The following is a 21,110-nucleotide window of genomic DNA, read 5'->3' as shown; positions in this document are numbered from 1 at the left end:
GGCGTGTTACATCATCCAGGGTTTCGATAATATGCAAAAGAAGAAAATGTCAAAACACAGCTGGAAAAAGTAAGTTGTAGCCATTTGGCTTCCCTACAGTGTGAACTTGACCTATAGTCTTTCAGCTGCTAAATGCATTGCTTTGATGTCTCTTTAAACTAAATAAAACTTTTAGGATCAAATGAATACCTTAGAGTATTAGAGTACAAGTACAGTATTCAAATGAATACCTTAGAGTATTAGAGTACGAGTACAGTATTCAAATGAATACCTTAGAGTATTAGAGTACGAGTACAGTATTCAAATGAATACCTTAAAGTACTGAATACCTTAGAGTATATGTATCCCATCCAGGCCACGCCCTGTCTTGTGCCCTCTGCTTCTTGGGAATGGCTCGAGGTTCCATAATGTTTCCTGAGATAGGCCTCTGCAATGGTCGTCTCCTGGTTATAGATGGATGGATGGATAAGTCTGGATTAACTGAATTTTTGCTATATGAGCGACGGCTCCTTAAACCTGAGACAGGCACTGGAGCAGAGGGGCTGCATTCACCCGCAGTGGAGTCTGTAATGGGGAAACGGACTGATCCTCTCTGGTAGCATCTGCATATTTATAACAGGCCTTTTCTGCTGCAGCTACGCCTACCTAATGGGGAAAGAATAGAGCCATTTTAAACATGAGCACCTCACAAAGCAAGAAAAAAGATCAGCTCATATATACTCCATCTGTAAAGTGGACCTTAATTAGTACCAGTTTGTAGAAATTTCTGCCATAGTCACAGTTCTCCAGCAGATATTAAGTGTTGAAAGGAAATATATGTAATGAAAATAATACTGTTACATATATCCATGTGAGATAGCAGAGTATCTAGTCTTTACACATATAACATCGCTATTGGATTATATGTTTTGCACCCTATTCTGCAGAATTGTGGTTGGTTTCCACAAAGTCAACCAGAGGATAAGGGTAGATATTTATAGCCAGTGGGACTGCATAAGCTAGAAAGGCCAATCATAGCCTAAGGTAATGGAAATGTGAAAAACTGCAGTTCATGAATATTCCTGTATTTCCTTACCAGAGACACCTGTAAATAACAGATCTCTCCATTTATTAATTTCTCTTAGAGTTTTTAATTGATCCTTTAATTAAAATCAAGTCAAGGAAAATATTAAATTTTCTTCTAGAAAAAAAGTTTTTATAATGATTACAGGGACTCTGTAATATATTTTGAGTAAGTTTTCTAAAAAAATTCTAAGCACCCATGGTAACATCGAAGTTTAAAAAAGTGTTCCTTTTAAGTGTCAGCATTGTATGATGTAGGGAGATGTATAAAACCACATGTCAAGGACAACTTTAACTTTTTAAAGCAAGACTCATTAAAACAAGACTAGTTTCCGTCATTAAGTCCTGCGTATTTCAGTCCGCGTTCAAGTACATTTCCCCAGTCTTGTCACTGAAATTTGTACTGTGTTGTTGGTCATCTAGCCTTCTGCAAATAAATCCCTTGTTTTGGATCCCCGCTTCTTGCTCGTCCGACCGGTCATTACAGTTATCATACTTTCATTTGTACTTGAATAACAACAAAGACAACTAATGAACCTTAATTAAAAGAAATTGAGGTGGAAAAGTTAGCACTGACAGTTTAAATGTTAAACCAGAAAACGGTGATCATTTTGGTCTGGGTTTGGGTATATAACAGAAGATTCATTTATTATTTTGTTGCGTAACCTATGATTTCATCAAAATTGACTGACAGGTCTAACCCCCAATGCAGCCTGATATTTTACTGGAGCACCTCAATTTAAGTGCTTCATTCAAAAGAACCTTCTGGTCCACAACTGCATGCGGCTTTTCTTCCTTCTACGTGACTGTTGGCTTTTTAAAATGATTTCTTGAGTAGAGTGTCTTATCACATATATCCCATTGCAGTTTCACACTGCCTGACCGTGCTTTAGAACAATATATCGAACTGTAACAGGCTTCACCGCCTTCTTACATTTGGTTGCCTCCGTATTCGTTTGGTTTGGTGAAATACTCCTGAAATGTTAAGGCGAGAATATCGCTACTACATCACCAAACAACATCACTACCAAGTTTTCTTTTTAAGTTAAATAATTACTTTTTGAATGAATAAAGTTCATTTACAGGTTTTATGGGCCTGAATTGTGATTCATAGGCTGTAATATAAAGTAAATATGAACCGGGGGTGTATTTTTTTTTACCTAACTATCTTCACAATATAGGTCTACAGTAGCTTATTCCGTAAGTATACGGCCAACGCTCGCTTTTACTTCAGGGTTGGACCAACACTGCCCTCTACTGTTACAGTCACAAAAATACGAGTCTTATTATTTCTGCTTGAATGAGGCACCATCCGACCCGTCCTGCCACACAAATCCTGCCCTCCCACCAAACTGAAATATGTCATATCAGTTGTATATGGTTTAGACGAATGGTGTACGTTAGCCATGAAATGTGATTTAGTCAGGGTTGTGTTGAAGGTATGGAGGCCTGGTAAAGACGAGTATCATTCGTGAAATTTGCCATTTTGTAGGACGTAGTCTTAGTAGTAAAATTTATTTGCCGACTAAGATATTGAACTAGTCGTTTTCATTAATAATTTTTAACTGATAATGTTAATATACTTTGCAGACTTTTGGAATTTAATAACTAGTACCCCCCTTAAAAATCATATAACGCAAAGGCAGCACTAATAAATTTCTCCATGACTCTTGTATTATTTTAGCATTATTCTTTGGGAACTGCAGGAAATATGGAATAAGATATGAATTCTTAAAAGAAAAAAACTTTACGTTTTTGTTATTTAAACAAAATACTACATTTAGGTTCCGTTCAATTATTTTTTTCCCTAAACAATAACGGGTAGTGTATTTATTAGTCTTTGTCTATGACGACGTCCATGCAGAGAAGCGGAACTAAACCGTGCTGCAGTCTAAGTCCCAGCTGCTACAAAGACGTCAGCATGGTCACACACCACCCCCTTCGTACTTCCATGGGACAAATGACGAGATCAGTGACTAAATTACCGGACAACAGCAGGCCTTTTGCTGTACAATTGTCCAATGTTTACTTAACAATACTTGCTCTCTTCTGCTGTAAAATCTTCGTCAAAATAACGCTGAATATCCTGACGCACTTCTACGTTATTAAAGGTAACCGCAAAGAGGCGGCGCGGATCTCTGCGGAGTTCTATGACGTGGGCCAGAGGCACAGTAAGTACAGTGTAACTCACTTTCCTCCTAAATTACTCTCACTCACAGAATTCTGCATACGAGTCCCGTAGAGTAGTTTCCTGCATGTATTTTGCATTCCCCTATACGCGTAGAGCTGGAAAAATAGATCTTAAAAATCCTAAGTAGATATATGTGTTTGCCCTTTGCAGAAGCCACGAAAGGGAAACTCTACAAATGATATATACTGTATACAAATGCATTGATACAGAAATAAAACCTAACTTTACTTCAGCATTTCTTGATGCATAGACATTGAAATAGTAGTTGGGAATTGCTTAAATATTTATATTTTCGCGTGAAAAGATCTTCCATTATAGAATAGAATAGTCTTGTGTAGATACGCCAAATATACAGTTTTTTACTTGTAATAATCTATTCGTGTTTTATTTTTTAAAACATATGCATATATGCAGTACGATTGAGAGAAAAACAATGGTTGTGAAAAAATACTCAAAACTAAACGTGGTGTAGTAGGAAAATATTGCTTGAAACTTTGTTTAAAACGCGTATGATATACGTACGCAACAAGCACCTCTCTGTACGCAAGACTCAAGCTATATCAATATATATTAAATGCATGCCAACATACAGAGCGGAGACAGCGTTGAATGATACGATTACCAGCACCATTACCAATGCAATATTATTTTTGGTTACGCGTTGTCTCGACAATTTGGCAAAAAAAAGGAAATGCTTTTTAAAATCAATCTGGTTGTACGTTTTATTTTGTAAATGGATACACAGTACCCCGGACTTTTTAAAGTAAGTGTTCTTCCCTGAGTCACACTGTTATGAGTCACGATAAAGTTAAGGTGTTTCTTAACCAGTATTATAAATAGGACAGGGTCACATTCTTCCCTCTCCCCAGTAGCAGCGCTACTTGGCTTTTAATATTCAGCTCTTCCATCATAGCTGCGTGGTGATCAGCCTCAGATCACTTCAACAGCAACAGTAAACCGGCCAATCAGCAAGCGGCTCGGAATGAGCATATGCTGCCAAGGGTAAGAAGCAGTTGATGAAACTGTTCCAAAAGTCCCCTCTGCAGAAAACAAGCACTCAGAAAACACAGGAAAAGGCCGCAGTGTTTTCCTTCATCTGATCTTGCTGGGATACTTAGCTAGTCAAGGTCAGTATTACAAACCTACGAAAATTTGAGTTTCCCCAGTGTGGTGTTGGATCTCATTTCTTAAAAATACGGAAAACAGTACCCATACATATGTAAAATGTTTTGCTTGGTTTTTACGGTATTTCCTTGTAATAACGAGGGCTGTGTTGGTTCGCACTGTACACAGGTAAACATATCAAATATTTATTGTGTAATGCAGAATAACACAGTGGCAGTGAGCACATAAATATGTTATTCTGGGTTTGGGTAGTACGGGGAAGATGAAACAGTGTAAACGTCTGTTGTGTTTACCGTGGTCATCCCAAATGTGTGGTGCGATGTTTTATTTAAGCCGTGCGCAGAAAACACAGCACCTCAGGAAATATTTTAATGTCAGCCCTTAAAAATGTTGCAGTTCACACAATGATGTCCTTACTTTTCAAAATGTTATGAAAATGTTTTACCCATATGGCAAAATATAAGGTAGATGTTGACGTTCTGCATCTCTGACTCTAATACTTAGACAGAAGCTGTGTAAAGTATGTTTTTTTTTTTGAGAATGTGGTTTTTGGAGGAAGTCAATAGAGCATGTGGTAGGCGAGTTATTCTAGCATATTTGTTCTGCTTGCTGACATAAAGGAGAAAAAAAAACCGCTAGCTCAGATTAATTGGCTGAAAATCAGCAGCACCAGTGATGCACGGGCTACACTATTATTTCCTTTCTTGGTTTTATATCAGGTCACAAGAAATCGGCAACGAGAAACACTTCACCTACCCCTGGGTGCATGTCAGGTTTCAGGCAACTCTGAATACGCTATTCAGTCCCCATGTATTAATTATAAAAAGTAACGATGTGGATAAATCTTAGACAAAAATAATCAACAGTTGACATTCAACCACAATAGCTACAAAAGGATATTTATCCTTATGAGGGTGTTCAGCTCTTTGGTCTATCGTTAGTCTTATAGATGAAGGGTGTACAGGGAGATGATGCTGAGGATGATGATCTGAATGTCTGGAATGCCTCAGCAGTTATTCTGGACATTGACCAAGGTGTGTAAATCGCACTGTTCTACTGGAATCTGAGTCACCCACCCATTACCGAAGTCACAAACACTGTTTATACCAGGTAACAAATATCACAACCATTGTTTTTCCTGCCCTTTACTGGTTATTTATTGGATGAAATAGAAATATTACAGTTGTGATGCTGCCATGTTTGTATTTAAGCATTTCCCACTATATAGAATTACTGAAAAGAGACTATCACGAAGCTACCAAAAATGGCAGTGTTAAAGAGAAAAATTTTGGAGTTATTTTTCAGAACTTGATTAATATTTTATAATAATAAGTATAGTAGCCAAGCTTTTTTGACTGGGCTGCAGAATTCTGTAATGTCATGGTATCTTAAAAGCATAATGGAAATGCCCCTTCTCAGAACGTTCCATCATTACGTTCTTCAGAAAATATTAAGGATGTTATTTCTGCCACAGGGTCATGGGCAGACCGGTCCCCTCTACATGAGGCTGCATCCCAGGGTCGACTCCTGACTGTCAGGAAACTTATCTCCCAGGTGGGCCGGGGAAAACAATGTCCTACTAAGTTGGCATCTGAGATGTTTTTGAATTTTTAACACTTGAATTTAAGGAAGAATATTTCTACCTTTCATCCTGTATAAACCGAACGATATGTACGTCTTGTTGCCGTAGGGATGTAACGTGAATGTGCTCACCATCGACCACGTGAGTCCTTTACACGAGGCCAGCCTCAGTGATCATGTTGCCTGCGCCAGAGCTCTCATCGAGGCAGGTGCCAATGTAAGCAAGATGTAAATAATATATATGCTTAAAAATATAATACAGTGTGTTTATATTCAATTTCCGCTACTGTGGAGATGTCAAGGATTTGTGACGTGTTTCTGCAGCCAATGCATTAAAACATCGACTAAGTATAAAAATCATATATAATAATATTTTTATTACAGGAACATACTGTGGTCAGTAAAGAATACCCAAATAACAGCCATGTTTATGTGTTGGATACTTTGAATGGATAATCAGTTGAGTGATTACATGATAATCTGCCACACGCTCTATCTAAACTGTATGAATTACTCCCATGGCACAGAAAGCACTGGCAACAATAAATCCAAAGTGCTTTTCCATTATGTGGCAGCTTATTTTCACACATCAAAGAAGTGAATCCAAAAACAGATCATCAGACAACTTAATTTGATTGATTTTGAAATGAAAACCTTTCATTTTCATTGGCTATTTTTAAAATAATGAGCCCTTTTAGTAATAGCCTATTTAATTGTTTAACCATGGAATATTATTAAGAGAGCATAGATCATCACTTATTAAACTGTAATTTGTCTCCCAATTCAATATGTGGCAAGAGTCAACAGACATATAGTTAGCGGTCATGTGCCAAATTAAACTGAGCATTAGTAATAACTTAGTGATTAATGGGCAAGACTGCCACAGTAGAGTAATAGTTTAAAGTATGGTTTTATGTAGAATCTCAATCAAAGCTTTGATGATATGAGATTCAAAAAGGAAAAAAATCAGGCTTAGGAGATGCAGCCACAAATATGATAGTATTACGAAGAACGGCACTGCATTACTCTGCGTTATGAACCGCATTGTGTATTCATTTCTCAGGTCAATGTAACCAGCATTGACGGCATTACACCATTGTACAATGCCTGTGCATCAGACAGTGTGAGGTGTGCTGAGGTACTGCTGGAAAACGGTGCCAAATTCCAAGTTGGTTTGTTCCAACCTTCACCGATTCACGTAGCTGCCAGTAAAGGTATTCCATGCTCCCAACTAAATTAAATTCAAATAGCAATTCAGTAAATCCTGTTAAGGTTGTTTTTTTATTTTTTTATCTATCACTTGTTTTATTTTGTGCTAAATACTGTATAACATGAATGGAACGACTTGTTGCTTATTGAAACAAAATACCGGAGAAGAATATTCATGACATGAGTCCTGAAAGAAATCTCACGTATCTGTATGAAATGCTTTCAACCCCAGGCTGTCATGCAACTTTAGAGGCGCTTATAGTGTGGGGTGCTGATGTTGACTATGACATTCCCCACATGGGAACCCCGCTGTACATCGCTTGTGTCTGCAAGGAGTTCCTGTGTGCCAGGATACTGCTAAATAGAGGTGAGGCCATTTGCACTGACACCCCTGCCTTTACAGCTAATACACCACTTAGGTTCTACGAGAAAGCTATGTTATTATAGCTTATGTTGTATGATATTTTGTAAACCGAAAGAAATCCGAAGAGGTTTTTCGCTTTTACGAAGAAAGGCGACAAGCAAAAATAGCATTTAGCATTTGTTTATCAAATTACACTGTACATACGTTAAAACAGAACCTATAACGGATAATGACACAGCAGGAGTGAGACAGACAATTAACCAGTCCGGGAGGGTGCAGGGTAACGAGCAATCAGGTAACACACAAGGGCAGGCAACAGGTGAAACTAATAATTAACTCATATCTAACATGGGGGGATAAGAAAGACAGGTAAAACACAACCAAGGCACAAAGCAAGAAACCAAAACAGAAAACAAACCACAAAATCACAGGGAGAAACTGATGAAACGAAATACGAAATTCGAGGGGGTGGGAAACACACTGATGACTTAGACAAACAGTTGCTGACCCTGACACGAAACGTTTCACAGGAACGTTCTACAGTACTTTCAGATTGCGGGGGAAACCAGTATACCAGGTAATATCTGTAATAGAATGCAGTGAACTGAATAAAGTATACAAAGTGCAATGGACTTTTGTATATTAATATTAGAATAAAATACTGGGATAATTATATCTAGACCAGGCATGTAGCCAGGTAGTAAAATAAAAGGTTTGCCAGACTCCACACGAATAGTTTCTAACTACGGGCCTGATCTGGACTATACAAATGTATTAGGTTTAGTAGCATTTTTCTGTCTAGTTCTAGCAGGTATGCATACTCAAAGAAACACTTGAATTCCTGTAAGATTTCATGAAAAACAAAAACTTACAGGGAGCATCTAAGACCCAAAAGAGCCCGCGAACGCGACATGCTTCAGGGCTCCAGATGGTAAAGCTACGCTTCTGTGTACCTTCTGCTGTGCCGCTTGAGAAGTTGGCACCATTGTTATCGTAAGATTGGGAATTCACTTGAGGTTATTGTGTGACCACTGTGTGGTGAATGTATAACTCACAAACATTTCCTCTCTCTCTGATAGGGGCAAATGTGCACAAAGGTAGATTTCTCGAGACTCCTTTACATGCCGCTGCTCAGGAAGATTGCACCGAAATCGTGAAAGAATTGCTGGCGTTCGGGGCTGATGTAAATGCAAAGAACCACGAGATGAAGAGGCCAGTGGAGGTGGCCCCCCCGAGCAGTTTAGCTGAAGGTTTCCTCCTGCTTTATGAAGGTGAATCATTGCCCGCACATAATAAGCACTGGTGGAAACTGCGTGAATTACTGAAATGACCACCACAGCGTAAATTATTATAATGATATAAAGTGCTTTTGCTCCTTCTTCCTTCAAGTTTGCTGTTTCCTGGTTGCATCAAGGATTCTCAACACGAGATGATTTTTTATGTACATTGTTAAAACTAGAAAGCATTTCCAAAGATCATGCATAAGCAGCTATCCAAAGCTGCACTAATGCTTCCAGTTTTGCACGATTGCAGAACTTTACTCAACTGTTGCTTCAGTTGCTTATTTAATCATGCAATCTAAGATTTTTGTAAACTTTCTATTATTTTTTCTGAACATTACTGCCAAAATTCATGTAGTAATTTCTAAAGCGTAATCCCAGAAAATACTAAGTATTTCCACAAGTTTGGCCACTTGTACATACTGTGAAATTTCATAGTTCATTGTGTGTCTAGGGGCGGCATGGTGGTGCAGTGGTCAGCACTATTGCCTCACACCTCTGGGACCTGGGTTTGAGTCTCTGCCTAGGTCACATGTGTGTGGAGTTTGCAGGTTCTCCCCATGTCGTCGTGGGGTACTCCGGTTTCTCCCCACAGTCCAAAAACATGCTGAGGCTAATTGGACTTGCTAAATTGCCCATAGGTGTGCCTGTGTGAGTGACTGGTGTGTGAGTGTGCCCTGCGATGGACTGGCCCCCCATCCTGGGTTGTTCCCTGCCTCGTGCCCGTTGCTTCTGGGATAGGCTCCGGAGCCCCCGCTACCCAGTAGGATAAGCGGTTTGGAAAATGGATGGATGGATGGATTGTGTGTCTATTGTGTGTCATCTGTTGTGTCAGATGTTACAACTGTTATGTGCGTGCGCTGCTCCTCTATGCCTCTTAAATTGCCCCTCTGGGACAAATAAAGCTTTTTGAAATTGAAATTGAAATGGGCCTCAGCTGAGAGAGGGCTTAGTAACACACGCTTGTCCATCCCCCTGTAGCTGTGCCTCGCCCCCTGAGTCAGCTCTGCCGCCTCAGCATCAGAAACCGCATGGGACGCTCCAGGCTCTCCCTCATTCCGCAGCTCCATCTCCCCAGCACCCTGAAGAAATTCTTACAATATCAATAGAAAGTCTGGCGTTTCCTGCTGTTGACACTGATACACCGAAACATATGCAGACTGTGTGTGCTTTGCTAGAAGAATTCAGTAATGCTCAAATGTATTATTTGATATTTGCTGTAATGTGGAAAAATGATAATAAAGACAGGTTTATTTGTGTGAAAAACGTGGTATTATTAGAAATTTGCCCAGTGTTTTTCAGTGAATTTAATTCAGTAATAATATGGTATTATTTAAACAGCTGTTGTCCTCGGAAAATTTACAAATGACTAAAGTGGAATTAAAATTGACAGAAATAAATTTAATTATTAAAATAGCAATATATACCCATTTAAGGATATGACAGAATGTCATGGACAATACTTTTTGCCCTCCAGATTTTTTCAAGGGACATTCTGTTTTTTTTTTTTTACAATATTTTGTTTTTATTACTCGTGTTAATTTATGAGTTTGCGCATCTTTCGATCCATTTAATCAGCGCTTAACTTTACGACGACGGACCGCTTTACCCAGGAGGAGCTGTTACCATGGAGTCATAAACAATGGAACCGCTTTCATTATTGTCGCCTGAACTGCTATTTTGAAGAGGTTGCGCTGAAACGGCGATCGCTGTCAATCGCCGCCGAATTTCCCCTTATAAATTATATGAGATATTTTTTCGTAGTTTTACCTCCCCCTCTGTTTACTATGGCCCAGGCACACTGGCCGAACAGGGCAGCAGTGCCCAGGGAAGTCCTCAAGTGGCTACAGAGCCTCGACTTATCTTTTAGCCCGATAAATATCCGCAGGTAAGAGGGTACCCTGCGCAGCGCGGTCATAAGTCATTTAATCTCCTATTTTTTTAATAACCCCATTTTTAAATGCCAAGCTTACATTGTATATTTGTCTTCGATGTAGTTGACTAAGTAACGTTCATTTGTGTGTATCGTCCCTAATGGCCGTACCTGCTAATTATTTCTTTATATGTATTTTCGACAGTGGGGGGCGTTTATTGTGCATTTAGGCTGGTTCATGTTTTGCGTACATAACGTTTCATTTGTCATAACGAATCTTACTAGAGACTTTTCCAATGGTTACCTCGTGGCAGAGGTATTCTCCTGCTACTACCCCAACGATTTCCAAAACCATTCCTATGACAATGGGACCTCTCTCCCCACCAAAACAAGCAACTGGACTCAGATCGAAAAGGTAAGAATCTAAACAAGTACAAAACAACAGAAAGTCAATTAGATTCTGCGGAGAGTGCCGCGATTATGTCAGCGAACAGCTGTCCGTTTGAAAAACATTATAAATACAATGCGCGTGGAGTTACAAAAAAAGCAATGTCCGTCGGAATTCGCCATTGTGTGTTGACCCCTGCCAACAAAACAGCGCAAATAAACAATGAAAGACAACAGCAATAAATAATAACAATAATAATCTGACAGAAGTCCAGAATGACACTGACATTAGTTTAGCTAGAATAATGTATTTTAAATTTGAAAGAGGATGTTTTTTTTTACCTTATGTAATATTGCAGTATGTAATATTCTGTTCCTCCAATTTTTACCAAAAAGCCAACTATTTGTTTATTATTACAAGGTCGTAGGGTGAGCTTTTGTAGAGCAGATTCACAATTATATATGTATTGCTACAAAACAGAGTTGTCTAGTCAGAAATCATTTCTCTGATTGCACTGAAATGCATTTTTACATTTCAAAATTCTTTAAGTCACTACAAAAACTGGGCATCAGGCTGCCAAGGGACGTGATTGAGGGCACAATTCACTGTAAACCAAGAGCAGCTGAGATTTTGATCCAGGAGATTTACGTTCTTCTGACAAACAGAAGGTAGGTGTTTACCGTCAAGGTCCGTGATCCGGGAATATTTGTGCTGAATTTCAATAAAAAAAAGTTTTATTCTTGTCTCTCTACACATTTCCCTTCAGAATTCAGAGTTTCCAGGATGCTGAAGCCGACTTCACTGACCGCAGTTACCAAGAGATGCTACCTATGGTTGCCCGAGCAACAGCCTCCAGGGCAATTAAAAGCAACCTCCGTCTGAGTGAGGTGATAGCTGAGCCCAGTATCGAGAAAAACAGGCAAAAAGTTACGGCGATCATTGGCATGCATCTGCAGCAGAGGCGGGCTGAAAAAGTGGAGAACCCAGGTGAGGTTTCAGCAGACATAACATTTTCAGGTGTGTTTGTCCATGAAATATATTACCATACGGAAATACCATATAGGGTATGTCCTTTAGGAGGCAGCAAGTGGCACAGTGGGCTATGCCTGTGTGCCTGTAATCAGCAGGTCACTGGTTCAAACCCAGCCTCAGCACGTCTGCGGCTCCTTAAGCGAGACCCTTAACCCCCAGATCCCTGGGCGCCCCAAAAGGTGGCTGCCCTTCGCAGACAGCTTACTCTACAAAGAGCAAGATGAGGGAGGCATAGAGACAATTTCCCCATAGGGATCAATAAAGTACCAAATGTTGTTATTATCATACATATTCACCTGTGATAAACTCCAATTTTTGTTCTAAGTGATTATGAAGATGATATAGTGCAACATGTAATAAAATATTTTAGTATTTATTAAAGTGCGTATCATATAGTCTCCAGATTAGTTGGGCGAAATTAATTTGCTAGCTAATTTGACCTGCAGTTTACTGAAGCATCAATTCGTCAATCTTCACACAAACAGATTTGTTCAGTTATAGGAAAAATGTGATAATAGCTGTAGAATATCCCAGGCCAGACTGCAAAATTTGTAGGTGTTATTTATCTTAAAATATATATTATATTATATTATATTATATTATTTTTAGCAGCTATTTTACATCAGTTTTTTACATGTATAAAATGTACATTTATGAAGAAATAATGTGAGTTTCATAAAAATGAGTTGCATTGTCAGCTTTGAGCTCAGGGATTCCTTTGCAGAAGTCTGACTGACTGTCCTTCTCCCGGAAAGAACGCTTCAACATAAAGCCGACTCTGGGAGAGCTGGCTGTCAGACTGCCACCGGCGTCAGATAAAGCAGAAGGTGCTCTATCAGACAGCAGTCAGCAGATCCATCGTAAGCTCACCTTTTTACATTTGCTGTCCTACTTAATGTCACAGATTTTGCAGTATTAAGCATTCATATTATAATCGATAGTGAGAATGTCACTGTAACAATCACTGTGGGCAAAATTCCTTCCTGAAAAGCTTCTGAGTTAGAATCATTGCAGTGTTGAAAATGAAACTGAAAATGACTCGGATGTCGAAGACTATCAGGCAGTCTTCTATCGAACGTTATACCCATAGATTTCTTCACTGATGATGCATCATTTGAAAATCCTGCTAGAATATCTCATGGCATCCCAGTCTAGTGGTTGAATTGGTGAACTCAACTAAATAACGTTAAAGCCACTACGAAAAAAAAAAAATTCGTAATATAAGTTGTCTGTGCGTAATCTTTGTGCCTGATACCTGTATGCCACTGCAGACACCATTAGTACAAAAATGTGACCAATAGTCATTTCAAGTAGAGGGTCAGTACAATGCCATGTCCACACATAATAATATGCTTCACTATTGGTGTAACAATTAAATTAGGAGACTATATAACATCCCACACGTATCACCCTCCAAGTGCTGCTTTATTAATTTGTGTATAATACAAATTTTTCGGGTTAGTTTCAATAGTAGCAAATGACGCTTATGACATAAGCGTCATAAATACAAAGTCACTTGTAGTTCGGATGATTGGATATTTGAATTGCTGATTTGTCTATTTTTTCATTTCGTTTCATTTGTTTTATGTAATAACCACAAGCATCTATAAACTTGATTTCGTTTGCTGGTTCTTTTATTCAGAGTTTTCCAATGCAGGCTATAAGCCCTGCCCAAAGGTATTACAACAGGGCGCTGTATGGGATTTTAATCCCATATTAACAGGTTACTCTGCTCTCGAGGTGCCGGCCATAAGCCCCAGCTTGCTCGCTCGTTCCTGTCTCATTCCTATTCAGACACATACCTGTGATGTCCCTTCCCCCCATTCAGGGTTGTCCTTCTTCACAAGAAGTACATCTAGTGTTCAGTTCAAGGTGATAGAGTTGTGACAACTATATAAAAATCCTGCTATTCAGCACTGGCTGAAAAGGGAGTACTCAAGGGGAGTAATTACGAAGAGCTGATGTTCACCACGTTTCACTAGTAATGCAGGATTACAGAAATATCCTTAAATTTACTCTGTAAGTAAATTAGCTCAAAATTCTGCATGTTTGTTTTTTATTGAGATAACTGAAATGTGATGCCAGTTATCTATCATCGGCTCACTTAATTATTGCTCTTAATTATTTTATAGTATAGTTTCCGCAAAGTTTTTAATTGTCTTAAATTTAAACGTATAAGACGGAAATAGAATGTGTAGAAAATGTTTTGAAAATGGTTTATTTAGTAACAAGGTCTCCTTTCATATCCGCTCATGATTCCAAAAGACCATCTAATCATAGATAGCTGGTTCCCTCTAGTGCTGAACAAGAAGCTGGGTAGTTCAGTGTCAAGTCAGCATATCTCTGTATAGCTTACAATACTTTGCAAATATATTACAGTACTGTCTTAGGACATTAGTGCCTACTCCACATTTTTTATATTGTTTCCGGCTTTTTTACTGTATCTCTGGATATTATTAAGAGGTTTCACAGCACCTGATATCCCCATGAAACAGGTGTGGTTATTACTACGAAAAGTATTGTCATCCAGGAAATCCATTATGTTCTGTCGCATGGCTGACAGGAAATGCAGCTGAATTGTTATGGAGCCTTAAACATGCATTTCTAGGTCATTTTAAGCCGTCGAATGTGATTCTTTTAATTCATAAATCTACCTTGTCATGATACTTTTTTATAAACATTTACTTATGTCCTTGCAACTTTTGTTTCAGTGATGTTTACAGAAAAGTAACATAAGTCATGTGTTTTCTCAATAACTGCAAAAACATTTCAATGTACATTTTACTTGATGTGATGTAATTAATTTGCAAATTTTTAACTATTATAAGTTGCCATCAGGACAGTGTCAATTCCTGTCATATATTACAATACAGTTATTTCAGCGTATTTCTGTCTGTCCCTTTACATATTTCCTTTCTTCCTTTCTGTCATAGCATTCTTTACAACTCTGATTCGCTGGGTATCAAAAAGAGGCTGAATCTGAAAAGAAAGTTAAACTCTAGGAGCAGCAACACAACATGCTTAGGCTTGCAGGAATGTAAGGGGCTTTCTGATAGGACCATTTGTTTTGTGGTCTTTTCCAGGTTACTGGGGTCAAATAGAACACACCAAATTGTACATAACATTTGCAGAATGTACATAATGTATTGGCTGTTAGGAATAATCAGCACAACAACCCTTGTAACCTGACTGCCTTTCCAGAATGTTCCACCACCCACCCCTACTTCACCTGCATTCTAGGAACTGAGAACACTTTGTTGCCAGTATGTACAAACGTGGCAGAATTAAGTCGTGGCTGGGTGTTAAACATAGAATGCACGACAATACTGCAGGATGCTTATGAGCAAACAAGCTGTCTTCAGTTAACAAGATCTCACTGTATTTTTGAATTTTATTCATGCATTTTCTGTAGTCTCCTGAGATGGGTTTTCAGAGACAGTTGTCTGGAAATTTCTAAACAAGTGTTTCAGATTACATGAAAATTATCCTCATTATAATACATTAGCTCAAGAAAGCCTTAAATTTAGTTACCTTTCATTCCCAGTTTTTCCTTGGGTATTGTGCTCTGCCTGACTACAATTTTTAGTGGGGAATTTAGAAATACTTCTAGGAATGTAGCTTATATCTTAAATTTTGAAATGCATTTCCATAGCTTGAAATACAAAATTTGTAGCTATGGCAAATATATAACACCAGATGGCGCTGCTGTGTTTTATTTGTATGACTTCTCTGTATTAAAATGTTCAGTAAATATGACACTACAAAATTAATACTCATAAAACTACATTTTCTAATAATTATTTTGAAAATCTCTTTTAAATGGAAAAAAAGTTTTATAATTGAATTCATGAATATGCCTAAAAACCTTAATTATATTTTTTTGCTAAGAAAAGGTGATCTTATTTGGAAATCACCTTTTAGGGTGTGACTTTTTAACAAAATTCAGATAGATCGAATATCCATTAAAACAAAATGTATTTTTTAATCAACCTGTATATTAATTGGACAACATGAAAATGTGGTGATACACTAAATAAAAGAGTGACCATTTAATCCTCTATAATCTGATCTTTGGAAAAACAGTCCAGATGGCTGATTGGTACAGTTTCATGATACACTGCATTCCATCTTTGAGATATATATATATATATATATATATATATATATATATATATATATATATAGATTGCACATTGCATTACGCAACACAATTTGGCAAACATTGATAATGGTCAGATGACTATTGGACAGTGTAAAAGAAAAAAAGATGTAATTTTGTGATGTTGTGAGGTTCACTGCTTTCGGCTTTTGCAAAACAGCGGCTCCCTGAATTGGTTGCCATGGTAACAGTCCTGGTACCCAAGAAGATCCAGCAATGCTTTGCGTTAAGTTGAACAATCTGTTCAATAGTAATTATAATGCTAAAATGTATGCCTGGAAAAAAGAACAAAAAATGTAGTTACATTCATAATGTTTCTTCATATGTTTACTTTTTCATTTTGAGTTGTTTATATATCAGACTACAATTAAAATATAATACTCAGAAAGCAGTTTCTCCCAATACTACACATATATACACAAAAAACAAAAACTACTTTTCCTAGTTCTATGAATTCCCCTTCAACCCTTCCTGAATCAAAGTGCTGCAACAGTTAATTCAATATTAATATTCGTTACCTAACTTATCTTATTCATTTCTGGGTTGGAAGCCTGTTCCCGACAGCCTGATGCACAAGGCTGGGGTCCACCCTCGATGGGATGCCAGTCCACTGCAGGGCACATACACACCATGGGTGATTTAGAGGTGCCAAATAGTCTAACTGTGTGCCGTTGGACAGCGGGAGGAAAGCAGTGTGGCATGGGGAGAACATGCAAACTCCACACATAGAGAGTGTCAAGCACCCAACCCTGGAGGTGTGAGATAGGGGCATTACCCATGAAGGCACCGTTCCTCCAGCTTTCCTCTGATTGGTCCGATTTCCTCCCACCGTCCAAAGACTCGCTGTTATGTGTCCTGAGATGGACTGACATTTTGGCCAGGGTGTACCCCAGTTTTGTGTCCTGTTCTCCCTAAAACAATCTCCAGACTCCTCTGAACAGGATAAGCAGCTAAAAAGTGAGAGATTAATCCAAAGACAAAAAGCAACACTGCAAACCTGGATTGTAAATGCAGTATGTTTCGTGCATCATTGCCACCTCTCAAAAGCTTTTAAAAAAGTTTTACGGCATGATGTCAGACTCATGTATTTCTGTCAATTTTCATAAATATATTGTATGGTAGATTGGGCAGTAGGTTGCATAGTGCTTAAGGAAATTGCACTCTATCCAAAGTTGCACACCAATCACTCACACATGCACTCCTACGGGCAATATTAGTAACTCCAATTAGCCTCAGCATGTCTTTGGACTGTGGGGGGAAACCGGAGTACCCAAAGGAAACCCCACGATGACACGGGAAGAACATGCAAACTCCGCACACATGTGACCCTGGCGGAGACTCGAACCCGGTTCCAAAAGTGTGAGGCAACAGTGTTAACCACTGCACCACCATGCCACCCCTCGTTATAATATCCAATTATATAAATGTTGTATAACTGGATTTTAAGCATCAGCTGAGTAACTGAACTTGAATGTTACTGATATAAAGATACATATGAATGACTTGGTAACACTTTACTTAAAGCAGTCATCATAATGCATCATAGACACCTTCATAATGCATTATAATGCATTCATAAAATATTATAAATATGACTATAACTAGTTGTAAAAAAGGCATGACACATCTTAGCCATGTTTATTATGCATTATGAATGTTCTTTGAAGCTTTCATCTGTGACGCACTATGAACACCTTCATAATGCATTATAACGGTAAGCTTCATAGAGCATTCATAATAGTAATGGCTAAAATTTGTTATGCCTTTTTATAAATAGTTGTAGCCATGTTTATAATACTTAATGAATGCATTATAATGCATTATGAACAAGTATATAATGCATTGTATATGAGTGCTTCAATTGAAGTATTACTAATTACTTTAGTTCAGTATCTCACGTATATGAATTTCTATATTTTTATGTTTGATGGATGGTTATCGGGGCGGCATGGTGGTGCAGTGGTTAGCACTGTTGCCTCACACCTCTGGGACCCGGGTTCGAGTCTCCGCCTGGGTAGCATGTGTGCAGAGTTTGCATGTTCTCCCCATGTCGTCGTGGGGTTTCCTCCGGGTACTCCGGTTTCCCCCCACAGTCCAAAGACATGCTGAGGCTAATTGGAGTTACTAAATTGCCCGTAGGTGTGCATGTGAGAGTGAATGGTGTGTGAGTGTGCCCTGCGATGGGCTGGCCCCCCATCCTGGGTTGTTCCCTGCCTCATGCCCATTGCTTCTGGGATAGGCTCCGGACCCCCCACGACCCAATAGGATAAGCGGTTTGGAAAATGGATGGATGGATGGATGGTTGGTTATCCTAAAACTTATCCTTAAATGACTTCTGCAGCTAGTTAAATTTAAAGAATTCTTCTTAGGGAATCTTTGTGATGGTAAGTGTATTTGAAGTCTACTGCAAAGAACATTTTTCATGGCATATGTATGTATGTATCAGCAGGGATAGAAAGCTGACTAAAATTCTTCCTAACTTTAACCTTCCATCCTATTGCAGATTCCAAAGTACAGGCTGGAACCAGGCTCTGAGCTCCAAGAACTAGGAAGAGCAACTGCAGCTTGGAAAATGTCTGCGTCAGAATTCCTGAACTGGGATGCTGGTGGAAGCTAGAGACTCTGGAAATACTGTTAATGAGCTCCAACCGAGGATGTAGATTTGGATATGGAGAGTAGAGACATGTCCCTAACAATACTGTAGGAGTATGGTATGTATTTTTTGGTGGGGGGGGGGGGGGGTGGCTGGTTTGGTCCCTACCACTGTGGAAACCTGACATGCACCCTTGACTCTAACATTTAAAAAATCAGGGCTGTGGTACTCCAGTCCAGACTTGAGTCCAAATAGAGCTGTGGAAAAAAAGAGAGACCACATCAAAATTTTTTGTTTCATTCATTTTTTAAGTTATGGGTGTGCATCTGTGAACAATGTTTTTTTTTTTCTTTTTGGAAAACTGCAGCCTGGTTTTTCTCTGTTTCTCATGAATGAAGGGTTTCTTTCTTGCTTTATGGGACTTCAGTTCTGCTTCTAGGAGTCTGGTACGAGCTGCCCTAGCAGTGCACGTCACACCACTTACAGTTTCCTGTTCCACTTCATGTCATCCTACAATTCATGAGAAACTGTCAGATAAGTTAACGGTCGTCTCTGGCATTAGAAAGTCACTTCCAACCTTTACCTGGCTGGTTTCTGCTCATTCCAAGTGTCTTCTACTTCACCTTGTTCTTGCATATATTGCGGTCTTAGAAATTTTTAACCTGGAAGCATCTTGCTGCTTAGCGTAGTCTTCTGCCAGCAGAACCACAATTAAACTAGAATTTGAAGATTAAACAAATGTAGACTTGTTTAAAAATATAGAGTGGTCTCATTTGTTTTCTACCGCTGTATGAATGGATTCGGTCTTACACACTTATGTGAACTTTGACCGGTCTTGATTTGGACTCGAACACTTCAGACTCAAAACACTTTCCCAAGTCTATCTAAGTCCATAGCGTATGTCTGCAGCCTCAGTGTTTTATGACCAGCATCCCACACGCACCCATGCAGTTAACTCGCATCCATATCATGTCAGCAATTATCCGGCTTGCATGCATAAACCGCAAGGAGTTTCTGTGCAGGACATCCAGTAAAAATGTGGCAGAGTGCAAATATCGCAAATCAGTGATTAATGAGAAACTGGCGCGCATTCCATTTTCTACCGACATCTGGAAAGGAAACTTAACGACGAATATGACCCGTCGCCACGAAATGAGTTTTAAGTCGCACTGGTAGAACTGCACCCATAAGACTCATTTCGTGGTGATGGGTCAGAAATGTGCACTGCTAGTGAACTCAGTTTGGCGAGACTAGATAAGTGTCCAGTCAAAATATGTCTTACATAGTAATTTAGCAATAGCTACCCAGCTAGCTTTCTGACATCTTATTATAATAATTATTGTTGTACTTTATTAACAGTGGTAGTGTGATTGATCTGATGGGAACAGGAATCAAACCAACAAATTTTCTGACACAAGACTCTTAACCCCCATCATGCATATTTAAGCCATAAAATGCTCACAGCACTTGTGGTTTTTTAAAAACAATGTCATCTGCATTCTTTCTCCTGAAACTATATGTTGTAGTTTGGATACTCCCAGCTTTCATAGATATCAAACGCAGTGTGTTACGCAGTAGATCTGAAACTGAACATTGTTTGTGCAGAAAATTGCAAAACCTTTCTTAAAAGTTTAATAAATTAAAAAATAGCCTTGTATTGTTGTACATGCATATTCTTTGATTCCCGAACCAATTTAAAATGTCTTCAGCTGGATACAGCCATGTTGCGATGAACTTAATAATTACTACAGGATGCACTGACGTTGTGATTCTGTTACCTTTGTGTGTGACAAATCAGTTATTTCTTACTTGTAAATATGTATTTCTTAGTTGTTGGTTATTTTAAATAAATTATTTGCATATTTGACTTAGATTTTTAGTGTTTGAATTCAGATTCATGGTCTAGAATTGAACTTGTGTTTTTCCGAACTAGGACTTGACTACCCATCTCCGGTAATGGACTGGGTCCCATCTCAGCCTTGGCCCCCTGTTGGACTAGGTCCTGACCTGGACTTGATTTGTTACAGACTTGAATAAAGTACTGTAGCCTCAGACACAAGAATAAATAAAGCATTCAATTTGTTTTTCCCGTAATGCTTTATTTTTTGTGGTTCAGTGTGTTAGGCACCGATCACTATGTCTGGAAGGTCACGAGTTGCAATCCTGAGGCGAGGAGAGTAAATCAATGGCAGGCCCCTGTCAGATCATATACATGCACAATTTATGGGAAATTTATAGACACCAGTAACCCTA

At 38.7% G+C, this 21,110-nt stretch overlaps 2 protein-coding genes across 4 annotated transcripts; both read left to right on the top strand.

The window, feature by feature from the left end:
• Window positions 1-2,954: 2,954 nt before the first annotated feature.
• On the top strand, window positions 2,955-10,078 carry LOC125705080 (ankyrin repeat and SOCS box protein 5-like). Of its 2 annotated transcripts, XM_048971427.1 has the most exons (9): window positions 2,955-3,233; window positions 4,167-4,380; window positions 5,320-5,412; window positions 5,853-5,932; window positions 6,069-6,176; window positions 7,023-7,173; window positions 7,401-7,535; window positions 8,612-8,803; window positions 9,794-10,078. In XM_048971427.1, the coding sequence occupies exons 3-9, from the start codon at window positions 5,328-5,330 to the stop codon at window positions 9,919-9,921; spliced, it is 879 nt and encodes a 292-aa protein (XP_048827384.1). In that variant the 5' UTR covers window positions 2,955-3,233; window positions 4,167-4,380; window positions 5,320-5,327; the 3' UTR covers window positions 9,922-10,078. The 2 variants fall into 2 exon arrangements, with proteins under 2 accessions (XP_048827384.1, XP_048827383.1); XM_048971426.1 differs by lacking the exons at window positions 4,167-4,380; window positions 5,320-5,412.
• A 257-nt stretch (window positions 10,079-10,335) lies between these two features.
• On the top strand, window positions 10,336-20,888 carry spata4 (spermatogenesis associated 4). Of its 2 annotated transcripts, XM_048971432.1 has the most exons (6): window positions 10,337-10,700; window positions 10,971-11,100; window positions 11,623-11,741; window positions 11,840-12,060; window positions 12,861-12,965; window positions 18,768-20,888. In XM_048971432.1, exons 1-6 carry the CDS (start codon window positions 10,558-10,560, stop codon window positions 18,797-18,799), a joined length of 750 nt encoding a protein of 249 aa, XP_048827389.1. In that variant the 5' UTR covers window positions 10,337-10,557; the 3' UTR covers window positions 18,800-20,888. The 2 variants fall into 2 exon arrangements, with proteins under 2 accessions (XP_048827388.1, XP_048827389.1); XM_048971431.1 differs by lacking the exon at window positions 18,768-20,888 and having other exon boundaries at window positions 10,336-10,700; window positions 12,861-13,432.
• Window positions 20,889-21,110: the final 222 nt, after the last annotated feature.

The sequence above is a fragment of the Brienomyrus brachyistius genome, chromosome 12 (genome assembly GCF_023856365.1).
Source record: "Brienomyrus brachyistius isolate T26 chromosome 12, BBRACH_0.4, whole genome shotgun sequence".
Classification (NCBI taxonomy): domain Eukaryota; kingdom Metazoa; phylum Chordata; class Actinopteri; order Osteoglossiformes; family Mormyridae; genus Brienomyrus; species Brienomyrus brachyistius.
This window is presented reverse-complemented; position numbering and strand designations above follow the sequence as displayed.

Coding starts and splice junctions, on each gene's coding strand:
- spata4 (XM_048971431.1), top strand. CDS start 10,558: ATGAGATATTTTTTCGTAGTTTTACCTCCCCCTCTGTTTACTATGGCC. Junction 10,701..10,970: donor AGCCCGATAAATATCCGCAG/GTAAGAGGGTAC, acceptor GAATCTTACTAG/AGACTTTTCCAATGGTTACC. Junction 12,061..12,860: donor TGAAAAAGTGGAGAACCCAG/GTGAGGTTTCAG, acceptor TCTCCCGGAAAG/AACGCTTCAACATAAAGCCG.
- LOC125705080 (XM_048971426.1), top strand. CDS start 2,984: ATGGTCACACACCACCCCCTTCGTACTTCCATGGGACAAATGACGAGA. Junction 3,234..5,852: donor TGACGTGGGCCAGAGGCACA/GTAAGTACAGTG, acceptor TTTCTGCCACAG/GGTCATGGGCAGACCGGTCC. Junction 7,174..7,400: donor TCACGTAGCTGCCAGTAAAG/GTATTCCATGCT, acceptor TTTCAACCCCAG/GCTGTCATGCAACTTTAGAG.